Genomic DNA, 25,719 nt, shown 5'->3' with positions numbered 1-25,719 from the left:
TTTGTTTTTTTTAAGATTTTCAAAATTGTCAATTCAGATCGAAATCTACGGCTTTTTATCCTTTGTCGCGATGAGGAATAAACGATAAGCTAGGATATAAGGAATTCGAGAAAGAGAGATTAATTCTAATTTTTGTTAAGTGTTTTTGCATTTCTCAGCAAATTACGTGCGAAGGATATCTTTTAAAAGATCGACTGTAAAATGAAAATGAATGTTTGAATAGAGTGTTTAGCAAGTCAATGTGACGATTATAGCAGCGCAAGCGAAATGTACAGTGAATTCTCGAATGCAATTTATAACCCAGCTTACAATAAAATTATAGATTCTAGAAAAAAATTGTATATAATAATTCCGCATAATAATAGTGTAATTTCACATAATAATCTTAACTTTTTTCAAAACTCTAAATTTATAATTTTTGAGATATTTAATTTTTTTCGCAATTTTCTATAAAGTTTAGAATATCGAAAAATTAATTTTTTTGTTCTTGTTTTGTACAATTTACTCAGTTTTCGATAAATCCATTATCAATGCTTTATTTAGACATCGATATTACATTTTATAGAAAGACGAATAATCTGGAAAATAAAATATCGAAAACATGATTTCTCTATCAATTTTCTATATTCTTCAATATTATTTTTTCTTACTGGTGATATTTTCATCACTATTTAAAATTTTGTACGTTTGTTAACAAAATTATTTCTTTATAGATTTTCTTAACTTTCCACACAATGGATGCAATTGATTTTCAATCAAGAAAGAGAAGCAGGAATATTACATTGAAAGAAAACTATAAATAACAAGAGCAATAGAGTGAGAGCAGAGTGTGAATATCGTACGGAATCTTGTGTGTGTGTGTGTGTATATATATATATATATATATATATATATATATATATATATTTATATATATACATGTCTACTGTCTATTTTAAGCTTCGTGAATTTATCGTACAAAACAATAATTGAGATATGAAATTTATATAAGATTTCTTGAGAAATGGTAGATGTATTAACCATGGCTGTAAATTCTAAATTTCCTGCAGAATCTTTAATCGCAAAGTGTCGAAGTTAAAGTAATTATATGACACTTGTCGGAAAAATTATTTTAAGACATGCTCAACGATGTTTGGTTGTCATTCTTATCAACAGCCGATATGTGGTCGGGATTTTCTCCGCGTGCAAAACGTTCCCACATCTTTGTATACAGCATTTCCATGCCCATCGCGTATAGCTTGCAATTAAACAGCGGGCTTTCCGAGCGGGCCTTCCAAACTTTGGCCCTTGTTGCTTTCAAACTGATAAAAATTAAGAATTAATTTAAATCTGTCATATTGTATTTACTTAAAAAACTGCAAAATTTTGCAATAGGTTAAAATACTCACTATTCTCTATCAGTACCCAACCTAATAGCGATATCTTGGTACTCTTGTCGTGTTCGCGCTACCAAATCCGGGCAGCCGAGAGTGTTCAATTGACTAGCAGCGACCCGAGAAGCTAGAGTCTCACCGGGTAGTGTGACCACTGGTGTTCCGGTCCACAAAACATCCATACTGGTCGTATGTCCATTGCAAAGTGGCGTGTCTAGACATACATCAGCTAATTGGCCTCGTCTTACATGTTCTTCTTTAGCAGCGACGTTGCTGAACAGAATTCTACCGGGTGTCAGACCCAATTGCTGTGCAGTCGATTGGAGATTGGGTTCACCGACCGCCGGGAAACGTAGCAGCCACAACACAGCGTTTGGCACATGTTTCAAGATCTGTAAATCAAATATTCATTTAAGGCAAACAATTCGGTGAAGATGTTCATTTTCTATAAAAATAATTTGATCGTATACTTACATGTGCCCACATATGAAGAGTGAGCGGATCAATTTTATATAACTGATTGAAATTACAATAAACAACGGCATCTTCCGGCAAGCCATACTGTTGCCTAGTTGTGATCACAATATTCTGAGGTACCTCTTCGCCCGTGGCAGCCTTGTTATTTACTTGCGTAGTGGTCATACCATTCTGCACAACAACACCGTTCACGGACATCTGGCATTGGCCGGAAGCAATCATTGTTTCAATCGGGGTGGTAGTCGGTAGCTCAGCAACTTTAAGCGAAATCTCAACGGGTTGTTTCTTCGCATCTGGTACGATTACCTCGCGAATCTCCTTTATTAAAGTATTTTCGATCATTGGGGAAAGATCCGTGGCATTAATTACTGCCACATTATCGGCTACCTTGCCTTTATGATTCGATTTATCCGCCAGGATTAAACGTTCTTTCAGATGAGGAAACATTTGCCTAGAAAAATAAATAATTAAAACTTTCTCAAGTGTAAACGGAAATTTTCATAAAATGACAAAAATATATAAAAATTGTATAATTTTTGTATTTTATTTCCATCAAAATACTATTTACAAAAATCCGCGAATAACAAACTTGCGTACTTGTGATCACCAATGAAGTAAGTGTGTGGCATGTAAGCGAGCTTCTCGCTATATTGATTGGCGAGCTCCAGCGGTGAGGTGACCTCGTCTGTAATGAGATAATCCATAAAACTTGCGCCAGAAGTGCCAGGATAACCCAGCCACATGACTTGTATCGCCGCCGGTCGCAGGGCAAAGATTTCATTTCTGGCACCCTTTGTATAACCATTCATGTTCACCAGAATATGGATGCCGTCAGCGTTAATGCGATCGGCAGCCTTGCCGTTACAGGGAATCTGTGACAGATCGACAAAATGCTCGGCTTCACGCGCGATCTTTGCGCGAAAGGTTGTGCCATCATCCGCACTAAGTGCATAGCAGAAAATCTCGACATTCTCGCGATCGTGTAAGCCAGGAATCGACTGCATCAAGTGACTAGTTGGATGATTTCCAAAGTCCGACGAAACATATCCAATCTTCAAGCGTGCGCAGATCGAACGCGGATATTTGTACGGCTGTTTGTGGAGAACATGGATCTGCAATGATTTATTCGTATATAAGTATTTAACTAATTGTTCTATACGCAGTATATAATGTGTGACTTAGAAATATTTATCGAATTACCCACCTTTTCGATACAAAGATTAGCATGTCTAGCAGCGATAGCCTTCCTGAACTCATGAGATAAGGGATAAAGCATAGAATGATGCGGATGCACACTGGGTAGTCTGTTCTTGTCCAATTGCTCGGCAACGATAGATACCAACTTCTTCATTCTGGCTTCGTAGTCCGTCCAATCGCACACTATTTGCAAACAGTGCGCCAAATTGCAGTAAGCGTCAGGAAAATCTGGTTTTAGCTTCAGCGCTGTTCTGTAAGACTGTATCGCTTCAGGAATGTTGCCGGAATCTTTGTGAATCGATGCTAAATTGGAATGAGCGTCGGCGAAGGCCGGATTGATTTGGATAGCCCGTGTGTAGCATTGCAAAGCGCCCTGTATATCCTGCATCTCTTTGAGCGTGTTTCCCATATTTGAATAAGCATCGGCAAAAGTCGGTTGTATGCGAATTGCCTCCTTGTAATGCATTAGCGCCTCGTTTAATTTGCCTTGTTGCTGCAAGACAGAAGCTAGATTGCTATGAGCAGCTGCGAACTCGGGAAATACTTCCAGAGCTTTAAGATATAAGCGAGTCGCTTCCTCGATGTAGCCTTGCTCGCGTTTTATGTTGGCCTAAAAATGGAGAAATCATTTATATATAATTTATTTAATATTTTCACAATTTAATGTTAACCGTAGAAACGGCGTAAGTTTGTACCAAATTATTGAGAGAATCTGCGTGTGTCGGGCAAAGTCGGAGGGCGGTATTGTAACATTCTTCCGCCTCGACCACTTGGCCCTTCTCTTTGAGGGCGTTTGCCAAATTGCAATAAGCATCTGGAAAGTTTGGTTGCAGTTCGATAGCACGGCGATACGTGTCGATGGCCAAATCAATGAGCCTATAATATCAAATAATTCTCGGTTGCATTCATCGTATGCGAAAAAAGTCGACAATTTCATTAGCCAAGTTTATATTAAAATAAAAATTGTAAATTGTCATTGTAAGTGCGAACAAAAATTGTCAACTCACCCTTGCTCGTAGTAAACGCACGCCAAGTTTCCATGTACGACTGCATTATTAGGACTGAGATTCAATGCGCGAAGATAAGCAGCAACAGCTCTGAAGCAATTGATAAATAAGAATTATCGATTATAGATCCCATTTCTAATGAACAAAAAATCGGCTGTGAAAAAATTAAGGTTAATAATACTAATATAAATGCTATCTTTTCTATATCCGCGAAAAAAGTTGCTCTTTTCGTTCCAGATAATTGTAGAGATAAATTGTTAATACAGCCCCCGATGTTACAAAGACGAGTCTGATGAACCTTTTAAGATAGCGCCTGATCCAGGAGATGCAGCCAGAGGTGGAGGGTCGCGCGATAGTATCTTCTATTTGTACGCGAAGCGCGGGCGCGATAGTACTCGAGGGTGAGATCACCGTATAGACGACCACGCACTGGCAGTCCATTCCTTCCCCATCCCGCCCGTCTTGGATCCCGCGGATCCCAGAAGTCCACGGATCTGAATGGAAAGGACCCTTGACAACGCGACTCGTTACATTAGCAGCGAATCCTTAGGGAGGCAGCGGATGCAAGAAATGCTGAATCTTCCTTGAGAGATCCTTGGAAGGAAGGAATTTCTTGGAAGAGCGCAAGTTCATGCAAAATGCGTCAAACAAGGATTTTCGAGGGAAGATTCGAAATTGAATTTTTGCAAAACGCACGAAAAATGTTGAGTCCACAAATTTCTCGAAAATTAAATCACTCCTTCGATCAATCCCGTCAAATTCGTGCGTGAATGATCTTTGGATATTTCCATTTTAGGATGTCCTAAATCGGAGTAAAACGGAGACCGAATATACCAATTTAAAGATGCGTGCAAATCCTTAGACCTCTTCTACGTTTCCATGGACCCAACGATCTTCTCGACGAACATGTTAAAAAAAAGCACGAATCCTTAGATGTGTGGATCCCCGAATACACAAATCCTTATACGTTGATATTTACGCGCGGGAAACGAAATAAGAATTACACCAGCGCAAATTGTACAGTTTTGAATCCACGTGGATACAGGACCCACTCATCTCGGGATTCACAGGTAATATCTAAAGCGGCAGGAGATAAAGCGGGAATTACAAGACCGCGAGTCCTAAGATCAGCTCCGGGAGGTGCTGGCAGTCGAAGGAAAGCTGTTTAACTCGTGAGCGAGCGAGCGAGATTCCCGTTTTCGGCGAAAGTCGTGAACGAGCACGCGTATCCTGCAAGGAAAGGGGAGAAGAGGGGCGAAGGACTTCCGTGGGGGCGGAGCGGTTGCTGAAATCGATAGTTGTCCTCGAATTCCTCCCACTTTGTGCGTGAAAGAATCTTCCACTCTCCCCTCTCAAGCTAGAGTCGGAATTGAGCCGAGAAATGCGTTCAATGGATCTAATATTATCATATTAATCGATTATATTTTGTCTTATATATATATATATATATATATATATATATATATATATATATATTTTATAGATATTTTTTCATTCAAAAAAAAGAAAGAAAATTTTTATATATATTATTATATATAAAATAATATGTAACAAATTAAAATAAAATGTATACAAATAGAAATTATTTTTTTAACTTTTTACTATACTAAATAAAATATTTTAATACAATTAATAGGTCGAGAAAGAGAGTTAATGTTAAAAAATATCACAATATATGAGCGATATTTGGCAAGCGACGATTGCGTAGGCGGAGGTAATATTGCAACCGAATTTCTTTTATTCTGTTGATGCTCGTTCAGACGAATCTTGGCGAAGATCGATAGAACGGCGGGCGTTAAACGTAGTTAAAGAGAAGGATGAACGTGTTACGTAGCCATGGAAGCGGCTTTTACAATCAATGATTTTCGAAACCTGAAGAATTTACACGCAAAGAGAGGGAATCGAGAATAGAAAGGATAATGTATGTATACAGATATATTAGAAGTAAAATCTGCGAAATTAAGAATCCTTTGATATTAAAAATATTAAAAGAAATTATCGATGAGATCTTTAAAGTGGTATCATCAGAGAACAACTATCGAGATTGCATTATAAACTACTGGGTGTACGCGTATTAATGATACGAGACGCTTTGCGTTCCTATTTTTCGTGGAAAATACATCTAGAGAGAAACGGTGCATTAGCCGAATTTTCATTCGAATACAAAGAGGACGATGAACTTGGAAAAGGATGTTACATGAATATCGATCCTTGATGTTCACTTGGTTCATGCGCTGTACTCGTTTGTTTCCGAATGCAACGCAAATATGTTACGTCTATTCATAGACTTAGACTTACATCGTCTATATATTTATATATTTAACGATCTCACTGTTCAATTCAAAGAAATAATACAGACATACATATATATCATACACACACGATGTTAATTAACATCTCTAGTAATATTTTTTCATGAAAAATAAGTCCTAAACTTATTTTTACTTCCTTAACTTTTTTCTACGATACTTAACGAAAGAAGAATTATTAATTATTAAATAATATTTCACTTAATCAATGTCATGCTTTACGACATACAATAAACGATAATGAACTGCGCAAATTAATTAACTTCCATCATCTATGTATATATGTGTGTGTGTATATATGTATGTATACAGAGATGTACAGATATAAAAGTTAAAAAATATAAATATAAAAAATATTTTACAAATATTTTCTATATATATAAATATGCGGAAAATATTTTTAATTTTAAATTTGTGACAAAAAGGAAACTGCAGAAGTAATGGAGAATCTGTAGGGCTTTGGACTAGCCACTAATAATTTTGTGTAATGTATCAGTGGAATAACTAAAGCCATTTTGATCTTGCACAGACTTTAAAACCGACGACGATGGAAATTTTGAGACGTCGATTGATCAATACTGTGCATGTAACATTATTTCGCCCATTATTATTATTCATTCACTCATAAACTTGATTCATTTAAAGAGCATTTAAATTATAAATAAGAAGTGTGTATGTGTTTAAATGCCTTAAAAGTTTTAAAAAATTGTTGACTTATGTAATTTTCGAAACTATAGTAAGAGAGATATAAATATTATATATCTATCATATCTTATAGATAATATGACAGAATTTTTACTTTGATTGGATCACTAATTATCACATATTCCATGCTAGTAGAAGTAGATACAAGTTTTATACATAATTCATATTATTTAATTATTACTTGTTCGTGTTACTTAACTTTAGATGATTCATAATTCGCGATAGAATTCCGTTTATAATTGTATGTGTCGTATGTCACATATCCTAATGTAAATAATTTATTTAAATATTTTCTATGTTATATGATATAATGAAATTATAGAGTTCTGTTCTGAATTTTGTCGCGAATTATAGATCGCTTTTAAGAAATAAAAGAAAATATATAGTGAATAAAGCATAGAAACGAACCTGTCAAAGATCCTAGCTTCTTTTAAAACATTTCCAAGATTGATATAGGCATCTAAGAAGTTTGGATCCAAGGCAACTGCTTTCTCGAAGTGATGTATTGCGAGCCATATTTCCCCTTGTGCGTTGAATACACATCCAAGATTGCTCCAAGCAACCGCAAAATCCGGTCGCGTCTCAATCGCCTTCAAGTAGCAGGCCTAGAGAAACAGAATGCGATTTATAACGACTTTATTCGCGAACTCAGAGAGACGCGCGCTACGCGCTATGCCCGACCTCTCATTGTCGCGCTGCGCTTTTCTCTTCTCTCTCTCTCTCTCTCTCTTTCTCTCATTCATTCACTCTCTGTTTCATACTACACTCTCTCTTTCCTTCTTTTTTTCTCTCTCCTTTTCACCCTCTCGACTCCGTAAAGAATATATTTTATCGCTTTATATCTTCTGTTTCCTCCCACGTTTTTTCTTTTTTCATTTCTAATCGATAAACAGTTTCAGTCTCCTTAGAATTCTTCCACGATTTCTTAAAATCATTCGTGACATGGATTTTTTGTTTCTTTAGATTTCATGGTCTTTAGAAATATGAAAGATTGCTAAAAAAATTTTACCAAAGTTTTTGAAATTTATTTAGCGAAAATCATCATTCCTAGATTTAATGAGAGCTTTCTTTAATAAGAAATTGACTATGACAAGCTTTGCACTTATGGGTAGATTAATCAGATGTTATTTATTTGATTCAATGATCGAGTCTTGAACTCCCCCCATTTGACTAAATTAATATGTTTAAAATAAGTCAAACGGTAATACTACATATTTATTAGCGAATCGATATTAGAAAAATTTGCAAAATTTTCTCTCCTATAATGCGTACGAAATAAAAAGTCAGAATAAAAAGAAACATTTGTAAAAATAAAAATGTTTAAAACAAAAAAACCTAAAGATATAAATTTGCACGATAATTCATACAATTAAAATTATGTGATAATATACTTAACAAATTTTCTAAGCTATGATCTAACAAATTTCCCAACAAAAATCAACATTCCTAATTAATATCCCTGTGCATATCAGGAATTTAGGAGATAATGCGAGTTTAATATATTCGGTAGACATTTCTTCCGCATATATCATTCTTTTTACAATCACAATCTTTGGTTTTAATTCATTTGATTTACAGATTCTTCGATTCTCTTCGACTATCGTCGTTCTTGAATGCGATTTGTCCTCTTTCTATGCTCGTCGAGGGCAAGAAAGGGAGTAAGAAATGGAAACAGAATGAACGAGGGTTGCCTCACAAACATAATCAAAATTGCATTCTCGGATAGGAATCAGGAAAGTGTTAAGGACAATAAAGGTATCCGGGTGCGCGCTAGAGGCGTCATCGTGGATAACGCGCGACTTCCGGTGCACGCGGAGTCTCCGAAATGCGTTCGGCGGACTCGGCTGCACGCTGAAGGCCGTACGCTAAAACCGAAGTCAACTAAAACGAAAGTCTCTTCTGGACTTGTGTGATGAAGTTACTTATCGATGAAAAATTATCACGATTTTTACGTAACACGATTATGACGACGGGATGACGACCCTAAGAATTTAGCGTGGATGATCATCGCGCGTGCCGAGAGGCGGGCTGCATTGATATTGAAAACAGAGTAATCTTCGTACCTAAACAATAAATAAGAGGGCATTTACAGTCGACCAGTCTCTGCAGGATGAGAGGTTTGCTTGGAATTAAAAAAAAAAGCGGAAGAGAAATAAAGGGATTGTGCGATCTTTTTTGTTACATATATAATTTAACATATTAAATTAAAACAGATTATTTAATTTTTTAAAAGAAAATTGCAATATTTATTCAGCTAAAGATGCAACGCTTACTTTCTTAATATAATATTTTATACTCAACTGCATAAATATTTATATACTCAACTGCAATATTTATAGAGTATGTAACATTTTTTTAAATTACTTTAATAATAAGAATGTAACAATATTATTGCAGGGACAAATGATAAATCTGAGACATCTTGTAACGTTTTAAAAATAAAAAAATCTTTGCAGAGTCTAGAAGCTTATTTAAGAAAAGCTCAATTTACATAATACTGATGCTTTATAAGTCTAAGCAACAAATAATATATATCGCCCTTCGTAAAATCATTTCGCAGTATCTAGGATAAGGAGCCTTTTTTCGACAGGAGCCGGTCGAGAGAGAGGGAAATTGGATTGAGTAGAGGTCTTTAGAGACCGGCCTTGGGAATTACTTTACCTGCAATGTACCCTTCGGTAGGCTGACTCGGTAGGTACGGCTCGCAAGCTCTCATAATAAACTTAGACCGAGAGACAGTGTGTTACTGAATAACCAGATTCAGATTCACCCTTTGACGAAGGAACCGGCGCGGTAACCGACCAATCTCACATTGCTCCTGCACTTCCCCTCCTAGAGTTGATCATCCCGTCCACAACAATAAGACAGCTGCGTTAATGTCTCTTCACTGATTACTCTCGCCTCAAATCTTTGTCTTTTTTTTCTTTACTTTCTACATACGTGTGTGCGTGTGTATGTGTGTGTACACAAAGAATTGATAATTCGCGTGTCTGCAAATGACACGCCTCACCGAGTTCGTCAGCCAGCTGTTGCGAATTACGTGCCTCAAATTCCTCGTAATCGAAACATAAATTACACTTTTTTTCCTCCTTTTATCTAATATAAATATTTCGTTACACTGTATTATCAAGCATCGCGTAGTATGAAAGAGAACGAAATAGCGCGATCAGCGATATTTTATATTCACGAGATTGATAAAAATAAACATGGCTGAAGGAACTCGGCAAGAAACGAACGAGCATAGCAGCCAGTTTTTGAGAATAGCGGGAAATATAACGGGAAGCTTTCCTCGTTGCTATCATTCTTAGGACCGAGGGCGTATCCGTAAATCTCATATCTATATAATTATGCGCAAAGTACGTTATTTGAAATAGCTAGAAACATTTCAAACGAAGAAAAGGAGTATATATATATTTATACGAATATGCTCTCATTGGTCGACGCCGCGCCGCGCCATGAAAATGTAGATCACTTGACCGTTTAACAATAGATCAATACTAGAAATCAACTCGTGGGCATCGTTAAAAATCTCGCGAATTTAACAATTTCGAATTTCACGATGTACCCTTTCATTTCTTTTAATTTTCTATTAATGCTACTGTAAAAGTAGCATTAATATTATTTTTATCTGTTTAAAATCTGATCCTTTTTCCTATGGATGCAAAAATTAAATCGCAATTATTTTTTTCGATGTAGCGTTCGACAAGTTTTGATTTAAAGGAATGGTCAAATGATCTCGCGCCAATATATATTTTTCGTACACACTGTAGATTCTCTCCCTCTCTCTTTCTATCATCAACTATTCATCAAAGTGCTGAAAAAAACACGCAGCATGTGACAATGCACGTATGCCACGATAACAGCAAAGTCGCACATTCAAAACAAGAGACAAGAATCAGCTCATTCATTAAATGTTCGCGCGCTGCCAGCCATCGATTTGAATTAAAATGGCATCCGATGACACTGGCTAAACAATGCTATAATTTGCGACAACATCAAGAGTCCTCGAAATAATAAAAAAAAAAGAATAAAATCAAAAGTGTATTTTTTCTCGGTGTTGCTGCAAAACGCGCAATGCCAGAGAGAGAATATTCTCCTCTTTTAATTATATTTTGACAATAACCCTAAACATTATAAAAAAGATTTGTGTTCACATATATTCTTGATTTTAGAAAATCTTTTGAAAGAGTATAGTAAAGAGTTTAACGTGTGATAAAAAAAATAAAGAAAAAAAAATTATTAAGAAACTTAAATCATGTCTTAAAATGTCCGACTAGATTTCGATTGTCTTGTTGTCGATTTGTTCGAACAAAGAAAGACTCATAAACTTTTTACCAAAGCATCTGGATTGAGAAAAATGCGTCTGTCAGAAATGTCTGTTATATTGTTTAGGGTTTTATGTTAAGAGACCGTCGCTTAATGTCGCTACGAAGGCTAGATTTCTATCGGCGACATGAAACGCAGTTCTTATAAATTTTACAAGATGAAGGAACACATGCAATTTTCGATTCGCTGTCGAGACAACCGCGATCGCGATGTTTCTCGCTTACTTGACTATTTCTTGATGGAGAAAGTAATTGTCGAGTAAAAAAATGAGAAATCCTCTTCTATAGATAATTCTATCAAATTTATATATTCTCGACGACGGAGAAAATTGCGTGCCGCGCTTGCAAGTTGCTCGGCAAAGAATGAAAGCTTCTCGTCGCAACGGCGCGAACGAATCCCATTCGGCCCGCATATTTCATAGAAAACTGCACACTGTAGCTCGTGCACATACGCGCGATGCATTTGTACTCCGAGATCAAGAGATGTGAAGACCCAAGGATGACGAAATATTTTTCTTAATTGAAATATCATAATCGATACATGCTCTACAAATTGATTCTCCTTGATCTAGAAGAGATATTAAAAGGATTATTATTAACTTTTTTGGATTCAGGAAGGAGGTGATGCAAGGAGGATGATTCAGGATAAGACAGATCAGTAAATTTTGTTAAAAATTGAAAAACCTCTATAACAATCTCTTACTAACTCAAGGAGTAATGCAACTATTCTTGACGATTCTGCCGTCTGTAGCTTGATCGAAGTAAAGATGCTCGCGAACATATGCATGATATATCGAATTAGTTTACTAACTAATACAAATGGTTCTAAAACGTACCTTTGCTTCATCAAGTCTTGCTAATGCTTTCAAAAGATTACCAAGATCACTCCGCACACAATAAAGATCCTGGAACAGGCGAAATATGTAAATAATTTGCGTATATGGTTCATCTTATTTAAGATAAAAAAGATTTGATACAATAAAATATAAATTCATTGAACTAAATAAGAAATAAATGTAGATTTTTAGGTCCACACAAAGAGCAATATAAAATCTTATTAATGTATAACAATTTCTTCACTATATAAAGAATAAAACTTTGCAACTTCTTATAACAGAAAATCTTATAACAAGAATTTCTTTTCTTTCACACACTTCTCGAGTGTTTTATATTTTATTAAGTAATAGTTAAACTGTAATGTGTTCGTAATGTTGGTTTTCTCACGGGATTGTATTGTAGTGCTGTGACGTATGCTTGAACAGCCTGTTCCATGTCACCAGCTGCAACGAGCGCTGCAGCCAAGTTGATGTAACCATCAATAAAGTCAGGCTTCAATCTGACAGCGTGACGATAGTTCTCCAGTGCTTCCTGTAGTTGTCCGCGTTCTTTATATACATTCCCCAAATTGCTGTAAGCCTCCGCCAACAATGGATTTTGCTTTATTGCTAAACTGCTGTAATGTGCTGATCTGAAATGCATAAAGTTATATTTTTATTTTAAAGTTATATTTTATTTCACAAAAATCTAAAAATTATTATATATTATTTATAATTATTTATAAATATAAATTTGTCAATTTTCATCTTGCAACATGTTTAATTTTGAATGTATCTACACTTAGAATATTGAATATGATAACAAATTACGTACTTTTCTAGCCTTCTACATTGGAAATGTATTGAGGAGAGCAAAAGAAGAACACCAGTATTGTTTGTTTCTTGTCGCCATAGCTGCATACAGTGTCTTTCAGCATTTTCATAGTCTCCTGCTTGATATTCTCTATGAGCAAGTTCCAGCAACCCTAAAATAAGAATTAAGATGCATAAGGTTTTTTAGTAGTGTTTGATTCACATTGAGTTCAAATTTAATAAAAATGTATAAAATATTTTTTCTGCAATTGTTACATATTATACGTTAATTGTTACATATTATAGTTACATATTATATTTTTCATTTTGCTTAATATCATAAATATTGATGAAACATATATAATATCATAAATATTGATGTAACATATATAATAATTAGCGCAATATGGAATAATTAGTTCGCTCATTGATAGATACATATGACAGATGCAAGAAGAATATACCAACATTGCAACAACTATTGTGTTGTGACTGAGAGGACAAAATTTTATAAAAATTAGAAAATAGAATTTAAAAAATTTTAAATTTAGAGAACATGTTAATAGTATAATAACATGTATATTATTCTTATTATTAAATTCTAAGTAAATTTTCGAATCATACATCAAAGTCTAAACTATTAATCAACGATCAATCACGAATTCAAACAAGCATTTCCAAACAAAGAACCACTTGGCACACGCCTGAAATATGACACTCCGATCAACATTTCCCGATCATCCACCATGTTTTTACGACCCATTAGCTCTGTGCAACGTCGTCTCCTTTAACAAAGAAGAGGTATTCCAAAAATATACGAACAATAAGTATCCACGTTAATGGTCTCATTATCGGACAGACTGATCAGCTCCTTGCCATGCGTGTCCTGAGCCACTACCAGAATATTCTGCCCATGTTGCCAATCGTCGTCGTCATTTTCCACGATGAATTGGAGTCCATTGGAGCCTTTCAACGTGCTGTTCTTCTCTGCGACGTGCACGCTCATCTTTGATGATGAAGCGTACTCTCTTACCGAGGGTTCTCGATTTCGTGTAACTTTTCAACCTCACTTTCGACTTCCTCGCAATCTAGTCCCGACGAATGTTCTGGATCAGTTTTTGACCTGTCGTGAACCTAACTTCTCCGCTCGTTTATGCCTCTTGCTCTGATTGTCGCTGCGCGCATAGATGATGCTGCGCGTACATTCTGTTCTAGCTGCCTCTCTGTTCCTCTTTCCCCCCCCTTCCTTTCCGACAGCGCGACGAACGAGCTGATTGGTCGACGTTGAAGCGAAGAATGGTCGAAACGGCAAACTTCAGGAACGTATGTATTAAATGTTACAAGTTTTATCTAAATTTTCTTCTTAGAGATACACTACATAGCTACATTTTTACAGTCGAAAAAAGGAAAAATTTCTACCTTAAGTTTATATTTGAACATTGATTTTCTTAGCTTAAAATTTAAAGGCGATCAATTTTAAATTTTAAACATTAAAAATTTTTTTAATCAATTTATACAAAAAAAAAATTCACTACACATTTCATACACGCACATATAAATCATACACATATCCTGTAATTGCTAGTACATCTGGGAAAGCTCTATGTGAAAAAATTAATCGAAAATGTAGAATGATTTTTTTCATAGAAAGCTCTAATTAAAGTTAAAGGATCACAGAAAATTAACTTTGACCGATATCATTGATTTGAAAACACTGCAAATTAATTACTATCATTGTCTATTAATTGCTATACACGTCCCTGTTCTGCGAGAGACCCACAGTTAGAGTAGTGTAAACGAGAAGGAGAAAGGGAGAAAAGAGGGGCAAGTTTCCCTGTTCGGTGCAGATGGTAGATGGAACAGATATTCAAGTGGAATATTATATCGCGTTTAACGAAAGAAGAGGAAGCGAGAGAGAAAAGAGACAGAGAGAGAGAAAGAGAGGGGGGGACATCCGCTATTAGAGAAGGGATAGCAAAGAGCATATCGACGACATGTTAGTGAGCATTTTAGGAAAAAACGAAAAAAATACTTTTTTATATCGAAGAATGTATAGTAATATATTACGATGATAACTGGTGTGTCTGATCAAAGTAAATTACCGATTAAAAATATGTATCTCTATCATATCTCTCTTTATATAATCATTGTAAAAGCGAAATGTACGCATGCAAATCTTATTTGTGAAATATATGTAATTGTTATACAATCTAAGTTGCTACAAAAATTGAACGAAACTACAATTCAATTAATTTTATCTATAAATAAGAAACGCGAAATAAGAATCGAGATGATATAATTTTCGTGAGGAAATTAGAGTTTTCTTTATTCATCTCTCATTTTCTCTCTCTCTTCCTCTAATAAATTCCTCTAATAATATTAGTCGCACATTGCTATCATAAATAGACCAACAATTGGAAAAATATTAAATTTATAATATTGAATTCTTTTCCCCATTTACTTGTCCCTTCTATTTGCACCTGTCCTTTTGTACGCTCTCTGCACGCAAGACGAAGCACGCATAATGCGCATACGCACACACGCACATATACATACTCATACATACATAATATACATGAAAATTATGAAAAGATGCAAAGAGTGCGATCGCAAAGAACGGAACTTACGTCTATGCTCGTGACATAAAAGGGAAAAAAAACCGAGTATAAATGAGTAATGTAATATGTTATAGGTTAAAAGGGTGTAGAAAAAGACGCTGCTCGAAAGCGAATTTCGAGGAGGCGTGGAGCAGACAGGCGCCAACGTACCGACAGTCGACAGCTGCTGAATCTCGTTCATCTTCAATATCACATTGGTGCCCGCTATCTGCTGGTGACCCTGCTGCTGCTGTTGTTGCTGCTGCTGTTGCTGCTGCTGCGTCTGCTGTTGCGCCTGCATGGCTGCGTCGACGAGGCTGCGAAATGGAACGGCCGATGCGATGCCAGGCACACGAGGCGGCGAGGACTTTGACAGCTGACGCGCCTACACACGATCGCACGTCGCGGAGAATCGCTCCTCGCGTCCGCGTGATCCGATTTCGACAATCGACGAGATTTCACGCGTCAAACGGTCCGATCTTATCGATGCGTGCGATATATGTACGTACGTGACGCGATTTTTCACACGCGCGCCATCATGAAATCCTTCAACGGAGTGCCGGAAATTCGAGAGTCACGTTCGGCCGTCCTCGGCGACGCTCGTGAACCTTCGGCGACGACGACAGAGACGGACGGATGAAAAAGAGAGAGAGGAAATATTCAATATATTTAACATATCAGCTTTTTGCGATTAGTCGAAATGGTCGAAATGATAATAAATTAGGAAGTGAAATTAATATAAGACGAACCCCGGACGAATATGTATCAAATCCACTTGAAACAAATTTTTTTTTCTGCTTTTTTTTACGTACGTATAAACATATGTTTCTTATTTTAAAAGCAAAAAATGAAAAAAGAAAAATAATTTAAAAAAAAATAAAATTGAATTTTGTTTTTAAGAAATAGACAAATAGAGATGCGATGTAAAATTTTTAAAGTATTACAAAATATCTAAGAACGATACAAAAAAAAATTATCCTACGTTTTTAATGATTCTCGAGCATTCTTGGACAGAGAAAAATTACATAGCTCGCCAAGTTGTAGAGCCAATCGATGGATACTCTCGCGCGATGTCGTGTCACGTGACATTTCCTGACAGTAGCGTTCAAAGCAGTTTCGTGACACTAGGACAAAATGTATACAGAATATTTTGTTTTGCAATGTAATTTAAATATAATTTATTATTTTTGTCTATATATATATATATATATATATATATATAAAATTTTTTAATTATAAAATAGATTTAATTTAATGATCTTTTGTATATTATATTGACTATTGTAGTTTTCTTTAAATATTTTAAAAATAAGATATATGTGTAAAATATCAGGAAATGTCTTGTACACTTTATAAAAAATCAAAATCATTCTTTTAAAAAAAATATCAATTTTAAAAATTTGATAATATATTTATAATCTAGTGAACTCTTGTAATAGCAAATTTTGAAATAGCGCTCAAGTACATCAGACGCACATGGGAAGTGAAGACAGCGATACAACCGCGCAAAAATATATTTCTTTTAGGTGGTACCTCGACTGAAAAATAATATAAACGAAACGTACCGCTACGGCCCTGAATTTCACGGTTCGCGAATAAAGTGGGGGACAAGCCGACAAGCTCGCTTCAAAGGCGTGCTGATAACAGAGGTTCCAGTGTATTATAAAATATACATCAATCAAAGAATTCTTCTGGAATTTGTTTAGATTGTTGTACGTTAAAGAACGAACGCATTAAAATATCTAAAATTATAATATAGTACATTTGATATCCTAATATTGTACACGCATGCGATTTGACTAGGATACTTGTGGATCGAAAGGATCCTTGCTGTTGTATCACGCACGATCCTGATGCTCGGTCCATCTTGAAACACGAGACCGGCCGGTTGAGACGATCGACGAACCGGCACGTCACGACGCCTCTCCCCCACTTTCGTCAGATTTCTTGCCTTGGCCTCGGGTCGTTCCGTTCTCCTTCATTCGCGGCTAGTCAGGCACCGCATGGTTGTGTGCTCCATCTCAACCTTGCTACAATTTATTTGCAAATTTATTATGGCGGAGGAAAAGGAACGCACCTTTATCATGGTGAAGCCAGACGGCGTGCAACGCGGTCTGGTCGGCAAAATTATCCAGCGATTTGAGGACAAAGGCTTCAAATTAGTAGCTATGAGGATGGTGTGGGTGAGTAGTTCTCGCGTGTAATTTTATCGTTACGCGTTGTAACTTGACGAAGAGCTCACGAGCATGCCACGTGGTCCTCCGTGATTGAGCCTCTCAGTAATATATTATTGTATATATTCGTTAAGGGCTTAGAATTGAAATTATTCTTATTCTTTTGTTTCAAATGAATTCAATAAACGTACATAGTACGTTTAAAAAAAGCTGATTATCGAGTAATGACGAGTCGTACTCTAATTCATGATATTCATAGATAGGTCAAACGTAACAGATTCAATTATTTTATTCATAAATTACAGATAAACTTGTCTTTGTTAAATCAGATATTGAGTATATATAGTATTGACATTGATTTGTGAGAAACGTAACAAACTGAATTAGCACTAATCTTAATAGTTATATATATCATGTATATATGTCGAAAGCGAGATAACATGTAATACGTAATATGGTCGTACAAAAGTAGTTAAAAGCACATTTTATGTCATTATTTTCGATCAATTGTCGAGATTCGAACTTCTATTAATGCTATTTGTAATTGTCGATTTGCTTACCATTTATATAAGAATTATTTTAAAGAAGTATATATATATACTTTTTTAACTTATATATGTACTCTTATATCTACATTTAGCCTACTGACGAGCTTTTGAAGCAACACTACGCTGATTTGGCATCGAGACCCTTCTTTCCAAATTTAGTTAAATACATGAGTTCGGGACCAGTTGTACCAATGGTAAGTTTTGTTATCATGTAATGAAATAATGTTAATACATACAATAATGAATTTCTTAGTCTTCGAAGCTAAATAATAGCACTGTAAAAAATTAAGTAATATTTATATATTTATATATTTTAATATATTTCTTAATAAATTGTTAGGTTTGGGAAGGCTTGAATGTCGTGAAGACTGGTCGTGTGATGTTGGGCGAAACGAATCCAAAAGATTCCGCACCTGGTACAATCCGTGGTGATTTTTGTATACAAGTCGGTCGGAATATTATTCATGGTTCCGATTCTGTCGAATCGGCCAAGAAGGAGATCAATCTATGGTTCGGCGAGAAGGAAGTGATCGACTGGTCGCGTGCGTCAGAGAAGTGGATCTATGAGTAAGGATTTCTGATGGAGAAAAATTATCCCAGAAGACACCATCTCTCTATGAAGTCTTTAGAGAATTTTCCAAAACCTCTACTGCCAACCAAGTTATATACAAATAATTCGACTTATTAGAAGGCTGAGATTTAAATAAAAATAATTTTTATTTGTAAAGAATGAATAAAAGATTGTGGCCCTCTTTATCAAAAGCTTTGAGATACTATGAAAAGAGAGTTGTAAAGTTATCTCTAAGATTATCTCATTGTCAAAATATTTAAGAAGATATAAACTACTGAATTTTGGAAGCAATCATAAAATATGAAAAAACATAAATCAATTTTTAGACAAATATTACGTATTAAATATTATAATTAGATATTAAATATTTTAATTTTTAATTATAAGTGAAGAAAATTTGTTTGTTGCCAAAAAATCATAGTATATCAATTTAAATGGAAAATTATATTAAAAGGAATAAATTATCAAAAGTTGAGAAATGGAAAATTTAAAAATTAGCGGAAATTAAAAAAAAATTAATGTAAAGAAATTGTCAGAAAAAATAAAAAATTAAAAGCTGTCGAAATATAAGAAAATAAAATCGAATTAAAAATGGGCTATCGCAAAAAAAATTACCTGCCGAAAAAATGCAAAGAAAGTAAGATGTCGAATTATTAAAAATTAAAATCTTAAGAAAATAAAATTAACTGCCGAATTATAAAAGATTAAAAACTGCCGAGATAAATGCAAGAAAGTAAACTGTCGAAATATTAAAAATTAAAAGCTATCGTAAGAAAATAAAATTAGTTGTCGAATTATAAAAAAATAAAAACAGTCGAGAAAAATACAAGAAAGTAAGCTGCCGAATTATTAAAAATTAAAAGCTATCGTAAGAAAATAAAATTAGCTGCCGAATTATAAAAAGTTAAAAGCTGTCAACAAAAAAGGCAAGAAAGTAAGCTGCCGAATTATAAAAAATTAAAAGTTATCGATAAAAATGCAAGAAAGTAAGCTGTCGAAAAAAATTAAAAGCTATCGTAAGAAATAAAAAAAAATAAAAGCTGTCGAGAAAAATGCAAGAAAGTAAGCAGTCGAATTATTAAAAAGCTATCGTAAGAAAATAAAATTAGCTGCCGAATTATAAAAAGTTAAAAGCTGTCAACAAAAAAGGCAAGAAAGTAAGCTGCCGAATTATAAAAAATTAAAAGTTATCGATAAAAATGCAAGAAAGTAAGCTGTCGAAAAAAATTAAAAGCTATCGTAAGAAATAAAAAAAAATAAAAGCTGTCAAGAAAAATGCAAGAAAGTAAGCTGTCGAATTAATAAAAATTAAAATCTATCGTAAGAAAATAAAATTAGCTGCCGAATTATAAAAAATTAAGAGTTGTCGAGAAAAATGCAAGAAAGTAAGCTATCGAACTAATAAAAATTAAAAGCTATCGTAAGAAAATAAAATTAGCTACCGAATTATAAAAATTATTAAAAGCTGTCGAGAAAGATGCAAGAAAGTAAGCTGCCGAATTAATAAAAATTAAAAGCTATCGTAAGAAAATAAAATTAGCTGCCGAATTATAAAAAATTAAAAGTTGTCGATAAAAATGCAAGAAAGTAAGCTGTCGAATTATTAAAAAAATTAAAAGCTATCGTAAGAAAATAAAATTAGCTGCCGAATTATAAAAAGTTAAAAGTTGTCGACAAAAATGCAAGAAAGTAAGCTGTCGAATTAATAAAAATTAAAACCTATCGTAAGAAAATAAAATTAGCTGCCGAATTATAAAAAATTAAAAGCTGTCGAGAAAAATGCAAGAAAGTAAGCTGTCGAATTATTAAAAATTAAAAGCTATCGTAAGAAAATAAAATTAGCTGCCGAATTATAAAAAAATATTTATTTAAAAAATTACCAAAAAAATTGTAAATAAAAAAATAAAAAAATTTAGCTAATAATTTAGCTAAATCAAAATATATAAAAAATTAAAAATGCAAAAAAGTAAATTGTCGAATTATTAAAAATTAAAAGCTATGGTATAAGAAAATAACAAAATTAGCTGACGTGTTATAATTCGGATAATGACATAACAAAGGAAAATGTTTTCCTTGATGTTAATAAAAATGCAAATGTATCCGAATCAAATATAATAGATATGGATAACGATATCTACAATATTGATTGTGTCTCATTTAATGACACAGTAAAAAAGAACATCCGAAATGGGAACGCTAGTAAACGAAAATAATCAGATGACCGTATATCTACAGTATCAGTATATCTACAGAAGCAAACTATTCTTAAAATGCTAATATTCGCAAATCACAGTGGAGATATCTAATTGTACTGTTTTCTAGCAGATGAGTTTTATAAAATGTACACACACATCCACACATTAATATGTTATAATTTTTGATTGCTGTTCAAAGCTATAGAATGTCATTTGATTATTTTCGTTTACTAGCGTTTCCATCTCAAATGTTTTTGTTTTATTATTTTTGCGAAACGAAAAGCTGCCGTTTTGTTTTTTCGCTTGGTATTTCAAAAATGAGATGCTTGAGAACTTGAAAAGTCATAGAAGAAAATCGACTTTAAAAACTATTTGTGCGACAAATATCTGTCATATCTTTTTAATATAACAGATATTTAAAAATATATATTATTTTATGTTATTATCCGAATTATAAATAAAATTTAATGAAAAAAATTACAAAAATCAATATAGGGAATATAAGAAAAAGTTAGCTGTCAAAACTATGTAAAAAATGTACAATTGTGAAAAAGTAAACTGCCCAATTCTAAAAATTTAAAAATAAAAAAACGCGCTGTCAAAACTTTTTCAAAAAGGAATGTGTCGAAGAAAGAAAGAATATTAAAGAATAATGTAAAAATAAAAATAAATTATTGTATTTTAATGAAAATTAGAAATATTGAATGTTAATTGCAAATGAACATTAATTATAATATTATTACAGAAACGAAAAAGAAGCATTTTACAACTTTATTAAGACACATAAATTGTATAATTGTTAAACCCTGGCGCGAATACTGAAAAGTTATAATGTAATAATTTAAGTCTTTTTTATAAGTAAAATAAAAAATTAAATCATTAAAATAATATTAATATAATATATATATTTTTTTTTGCGTTTCTTTTTTTTTATTCCATGTCTAATCAGGCTGTCTATAATTGTTATATAATCTAATAATTATATAATATGAAAATTTCATACCGATTACAATTGATTAAATTGCAAAAATGTTTTGTATTATATATCTTCATAGAGAAAAAGTTCAATATTATATGATGAATGGAAGAAAGAGGTAACTTATAGAGGTAAATTATATGATGTATGAATGAAAGAGGTAACTTATTTAAACATTTATGATACAATAATAGTAAACACTTTACTCATGAGAAACAAAAAAATTTACACTAAAAAGGCACTCAAAACGGATCAAATACCTATGTCTATATTGAGTCTATAATGATAAAAGAGAAAACGTAAATACTCACTATAACTTTAAAAATTTATATTCTGTATTAAATTAAAATAAAATAACAAAAGTATAGCATTGCAGAAAAATTTCGATATAAACTATGCTACATACATTAATATGAAACAATGCTTGTCTGAAGTGCCTCGAACCACTTTTGTAAAATGCAAAAAGGAAAAAACATTTTAAGGTAAAGATCAAAACTAATATTTTTTTATTTTAATTCTTTTTTTTAACGAATAAAAATATTAATATTAATAAGTCAAAGATTAAGGTAAGAAAATAATTGTAAATACTATATAATATAAAATTTACTCCTTTTAATATCACTTTATACTTTTCAGTGTTATTATGACTTCTTTATATAGTTTGGGAGTACAAAAATATTTGTAAAGAAAATACATAAAGAATATGGGCTTGTTTATCATCATGCGTCATAATAGCGTGTTGTGAGGCAATTGGCATAAAGAATATGTATGCCAAAGTAGAAGGAGCTAAGAATGTAAAACATACTATAAAATCATTCTTTATTGATTATTCTTTAATGCAACAGGTGTGTATATAAAATATTTATTTAAAGATATATTATACTTTTTATTTAATTTATATTGGGAAGAAAAATTTTTTATTTATAGAAATATATATATATATATATATATATATATATATACACACACACATATACACACACACACACACACATATGTTAGACATAAAACTAAAAAAATGTAGGTTGTATCGATTAATTAATTAATTAATATTATTTGTTTTATCTAACTACCAATTTATATATATTATTAACAATGATTTCTTGTCTACTTAAACTTTATAGGGTTGTAAGAAACATAAGAAATATAATCTTTTTTTATTTAATATTTCAAGCGTATGTTCATAGAATTTTAATTTAATTATTACATTATTAAAGATATTAAATAAAATAAGGAATTGAAACTGGCTTTCTCTGCAGTCCCATGACAGATTATATCAGAAATCATACTTTAATTATTGCAATATATCATGTAGCAAATCGATCTCAAAATAATATGGAAATATTTGCAGAAATCATATCAACAATTAGCAATTGAAAAACGGTTGCAATCGAGTTTAAATAAGAAAATGAGAATTGTCCAGTAGTACTTGCTTCACCAGTGCAAGTCAGAAAACCAGAAGTACCGTCCAATGAGCCTCTCGATTTTATTCAATATGTATAATGGATAATAGAGTGGTATTGAAAAAAAAGAAATTACTGCCATCCTTTACTAAACTTCCGTCTTACAAAAAAAGATTGGTAAGACTTGAACGAACGAAGAACTCCGATGAAACGAGTATACAATTGCTAGCGAAATATGAAAAGCTGTCTAGTTTTTTGACAGAAAAAAATATCCAGAGGCACAAATACTTCATAAGCGAAAGCCACGCGAAGATGAAACAGTAGAATAAAGAAGCCATATATTATTGTACTTTTATGTATAAACGTTTCAAAATAAAATCTCTATGAATGAAGTGTTACATTAGAAGTATTAGTATAAAATTAAACATCCATATAAGATTTAAAATTTTTGTCCTTTTTTTTTCCTAAAGATACTTTAAGCGAGAACTGCTTCTTTCGCAAAGATATCAAGCAATTTGAATATTTGATGTTTTTTTAGCAGTTTAAATTTCGTGAAAAAATTCGAGAAAATTAGATTTTATCGTGTTACTGTACATATCGATTAAATGCTATCAAATATATATATATATATATATATATATATATATATATATATATATATATATATAGCGTTAGTATTATTTTAATTTTTTTGTATACGAGAATCTATTTTTGATTCTACCGAGGTTTTAATATAGTTATGCACCTTAAGCACTTCGCTTCATATATTTCCAATAAAAATATATTAAAACAAATTATTTTGCAAATTTGTTATTCTAATCTTTATTAAGAAAGCTTGAATAAGGTGTATGAATTTTTTTCAATTTTTTTGGATATTTTTATCTATTAAAAAAACGCAAAACTGACCTTCCTGTACATTTCAAAGATGCCAAAAGATCATTTTATTCCTGCAATAATGCAGGATGAATAAACTTTCTGCAATAATGTACACTAAAAATGACAGATCTATATTTAGTAATTGGAAAGAAAGAGGAAAAACGAAAAGTGCATCTAAGGAATCTATAAGAATAAAGAAACAAATCTAAAATTAATAATACAATGTAAAGATTAATGTATTTTTTTTCATGAGAAATGTGCGCACATTTATGCATTTATTTATTTAGATAATATTAACTTTCAGGTGCATTCAGATATTCAACTTTAATCTTATTTTCTCTTTTTTATGATTTGTATAAATATAGTGTAATTACCTGCAAATGCTGTCATTTTTGTGTACTTACATTGGTGCAGAAACAATATTACAAGTACTATATTTATAGATATAACATCTGCATAAAAAAAGCCTCAAAAGTATAATGATGAAAAAAATATAATATTGTAGGCTAGCATAAGAGCATCAACCAATTATTCGATTACTCTGTTTCATCAGATTTGCAGTTTTCTTTTATAATATTATAAATATTATAAATAAGATAAAGATTTAGGCACGTTCCAAATAAATTTATACATTTTATGTATGTAATATTGCATATTAAAAGGTAATATAATCGCAATTGTAATAAGATACAATTCTGATACTAAGATACAATGTAGTGATTTTTGGATCCCACTGAAAAAAATTTAATTTGATTTATTATTGAGAACTGCGTGCAATACTTATTTTAAAAGCAAATTATTTTCGTGCCATGTATTACCTGTGTAAAATACCATGCACAGTATCGTATTGCCTGCGATGTATGAAAAGCTTCATCGATGAAATAATGTGGTTGAATATGATTGAGATATAAGAAAAGTATAGTATAAATAAGAAAAATATAGTACTTGTAATGAATAACATTAATGTGGAATACATAAATATTTTATATTTTAGTTTCATGTAACTGAGATGAGATACGACACTCATGATCGCTTTAGAAATGTGTCCACAAATATCATTTAACTTCAATAGCTGCACATTCGTCAAATTAATACTATTACGTTAAATGCATCATCACAGCAGCTTGTTTTGATTAATTTAATCTAACCTAACCAATTATATTATATGCTCCTCATTAAAATATGTAAAACTGTACTACTGTTACGTAACACATTTAATACGATTAATATACTACGTAATAAAGTGTATTACACTAATAATTAAATATTATTTTTAAAAGCATGGTAAAATCCATGCAGCATATGCTCGTGTTTATTCGACATCTGAAGACATTTAGGCCTGTTTTTTTTAGCTACAC

The 25,719-nt window shown here is 32.7% G+C and overlaps 2 protein-coding genes and 1 long non-coding RNA gene across 4 annotated transcripts; 2 read left to right on the top strand and 1 right to left on the bottom strand.

The window, feature by feature from the left end:
• Positions 1-1,028: 1,028 nt before the first annotated feature.
• On the bottom strand, positions 1,029-16,156 carry LOC105255034 (UDP-N-acetylglucosamine--peptide N-acetylglucosaminyltransferase 110 kDa subunit). Of its 2 annotated transcripts, none has more exons than XM_011264086.3 (12): positions 15,790-16,156; positions 13,044-13,194; positions 12,618-12,861; positions 12,230-12,298; positions 7,477-7,673; positions 4,055-4,144; positions 3,743-3,923; positions 3,055-3,657; positions 2,448-2,962; positions 1,848-2,301; positions 1,389-1,765; positions 1,029-1,301 (listed from the first exon to the last, which is right to left on the bottom strand). In XM_011264086.3, exons 1-12 carry the CDS (start codon positions 15,917-15,919, stop codon positions 1,112-1,114), a joined length of 3,201 nt encoding a protein of 1,066 aa, XP_011262388.1. In that variant the 5' UTR covers positions 15,920-16,156; the 3' UTR covers positions 1,029-1,111. The 2 variants fall into 2 exon arrangements, with proteins under 2 accessions (XP_011262388.1, XP_011262387.1); XM_011264085.3 differs by lacking the exon at positions 15,790-16,156 and adding an exon at positions 13,844-14,196.
• A 1,280-nt stretch (positions 16,157-17,436) lies between these two features.
• Positions 17,437-19,102, top strand: LOC105255036 (nucleoside diphosphate kinase). Its single transcript, XM_011264087.3, has 3 exons — positions 17,437-17,801; positions 18,433-18,534; positions 18,681-19,102. The coding sequence occupies exons 1-3, from the start codon at positions 17,622-17,624 to the stop codon at positions 18,909-18,911; spliced, it is 513 nt and encodes a 170-aa protein (XP_011262389.1). The 5' UTR covers positions 17,437-17,621; the 3' UTR covers positions 18,912-19,102.
• A 3,056-nt stretch (positions 19,103-22,158) lies between these two features.
• LOC105255037 lies at positions 22,159-23,883 on the top strand. Its single transcript, XR_889498.3, has 3 exons — positions 22,159-22,564; positions 22,719-22,927; positions 23,434-23,883. It is a non-coding gene; the product is annotated as an uncharacterized LOC105255037 (long non-coding RNA).
• The last annotated feature ends 1,836 nt before the right edge of the window (positions 23,884-25,719 follow it).

The sequence above is a fragment of the Camponotus floridanus genome, unplaced genomic scaffold (genome assembly GCF_003227725.1).
Source record: "Camponotus floridanus strain SB8 unplaced genomic scaffold, Cflo_v7.5 scaffold2, whole genome shotgun sequence".
Classification (NCBI taxonomy): domain Eukaryota; kingdom Metazoa; phylum Arthropoda; class Insecta; order Hymenoptera; family Formicidae; genus Camponotus; species Camponotus floridanus.
The sequence above is the reverse complement of the archived record's forward strand: the minus strand, read 5'-3'. Positions and strand labels throughout refer to the sequence as shown.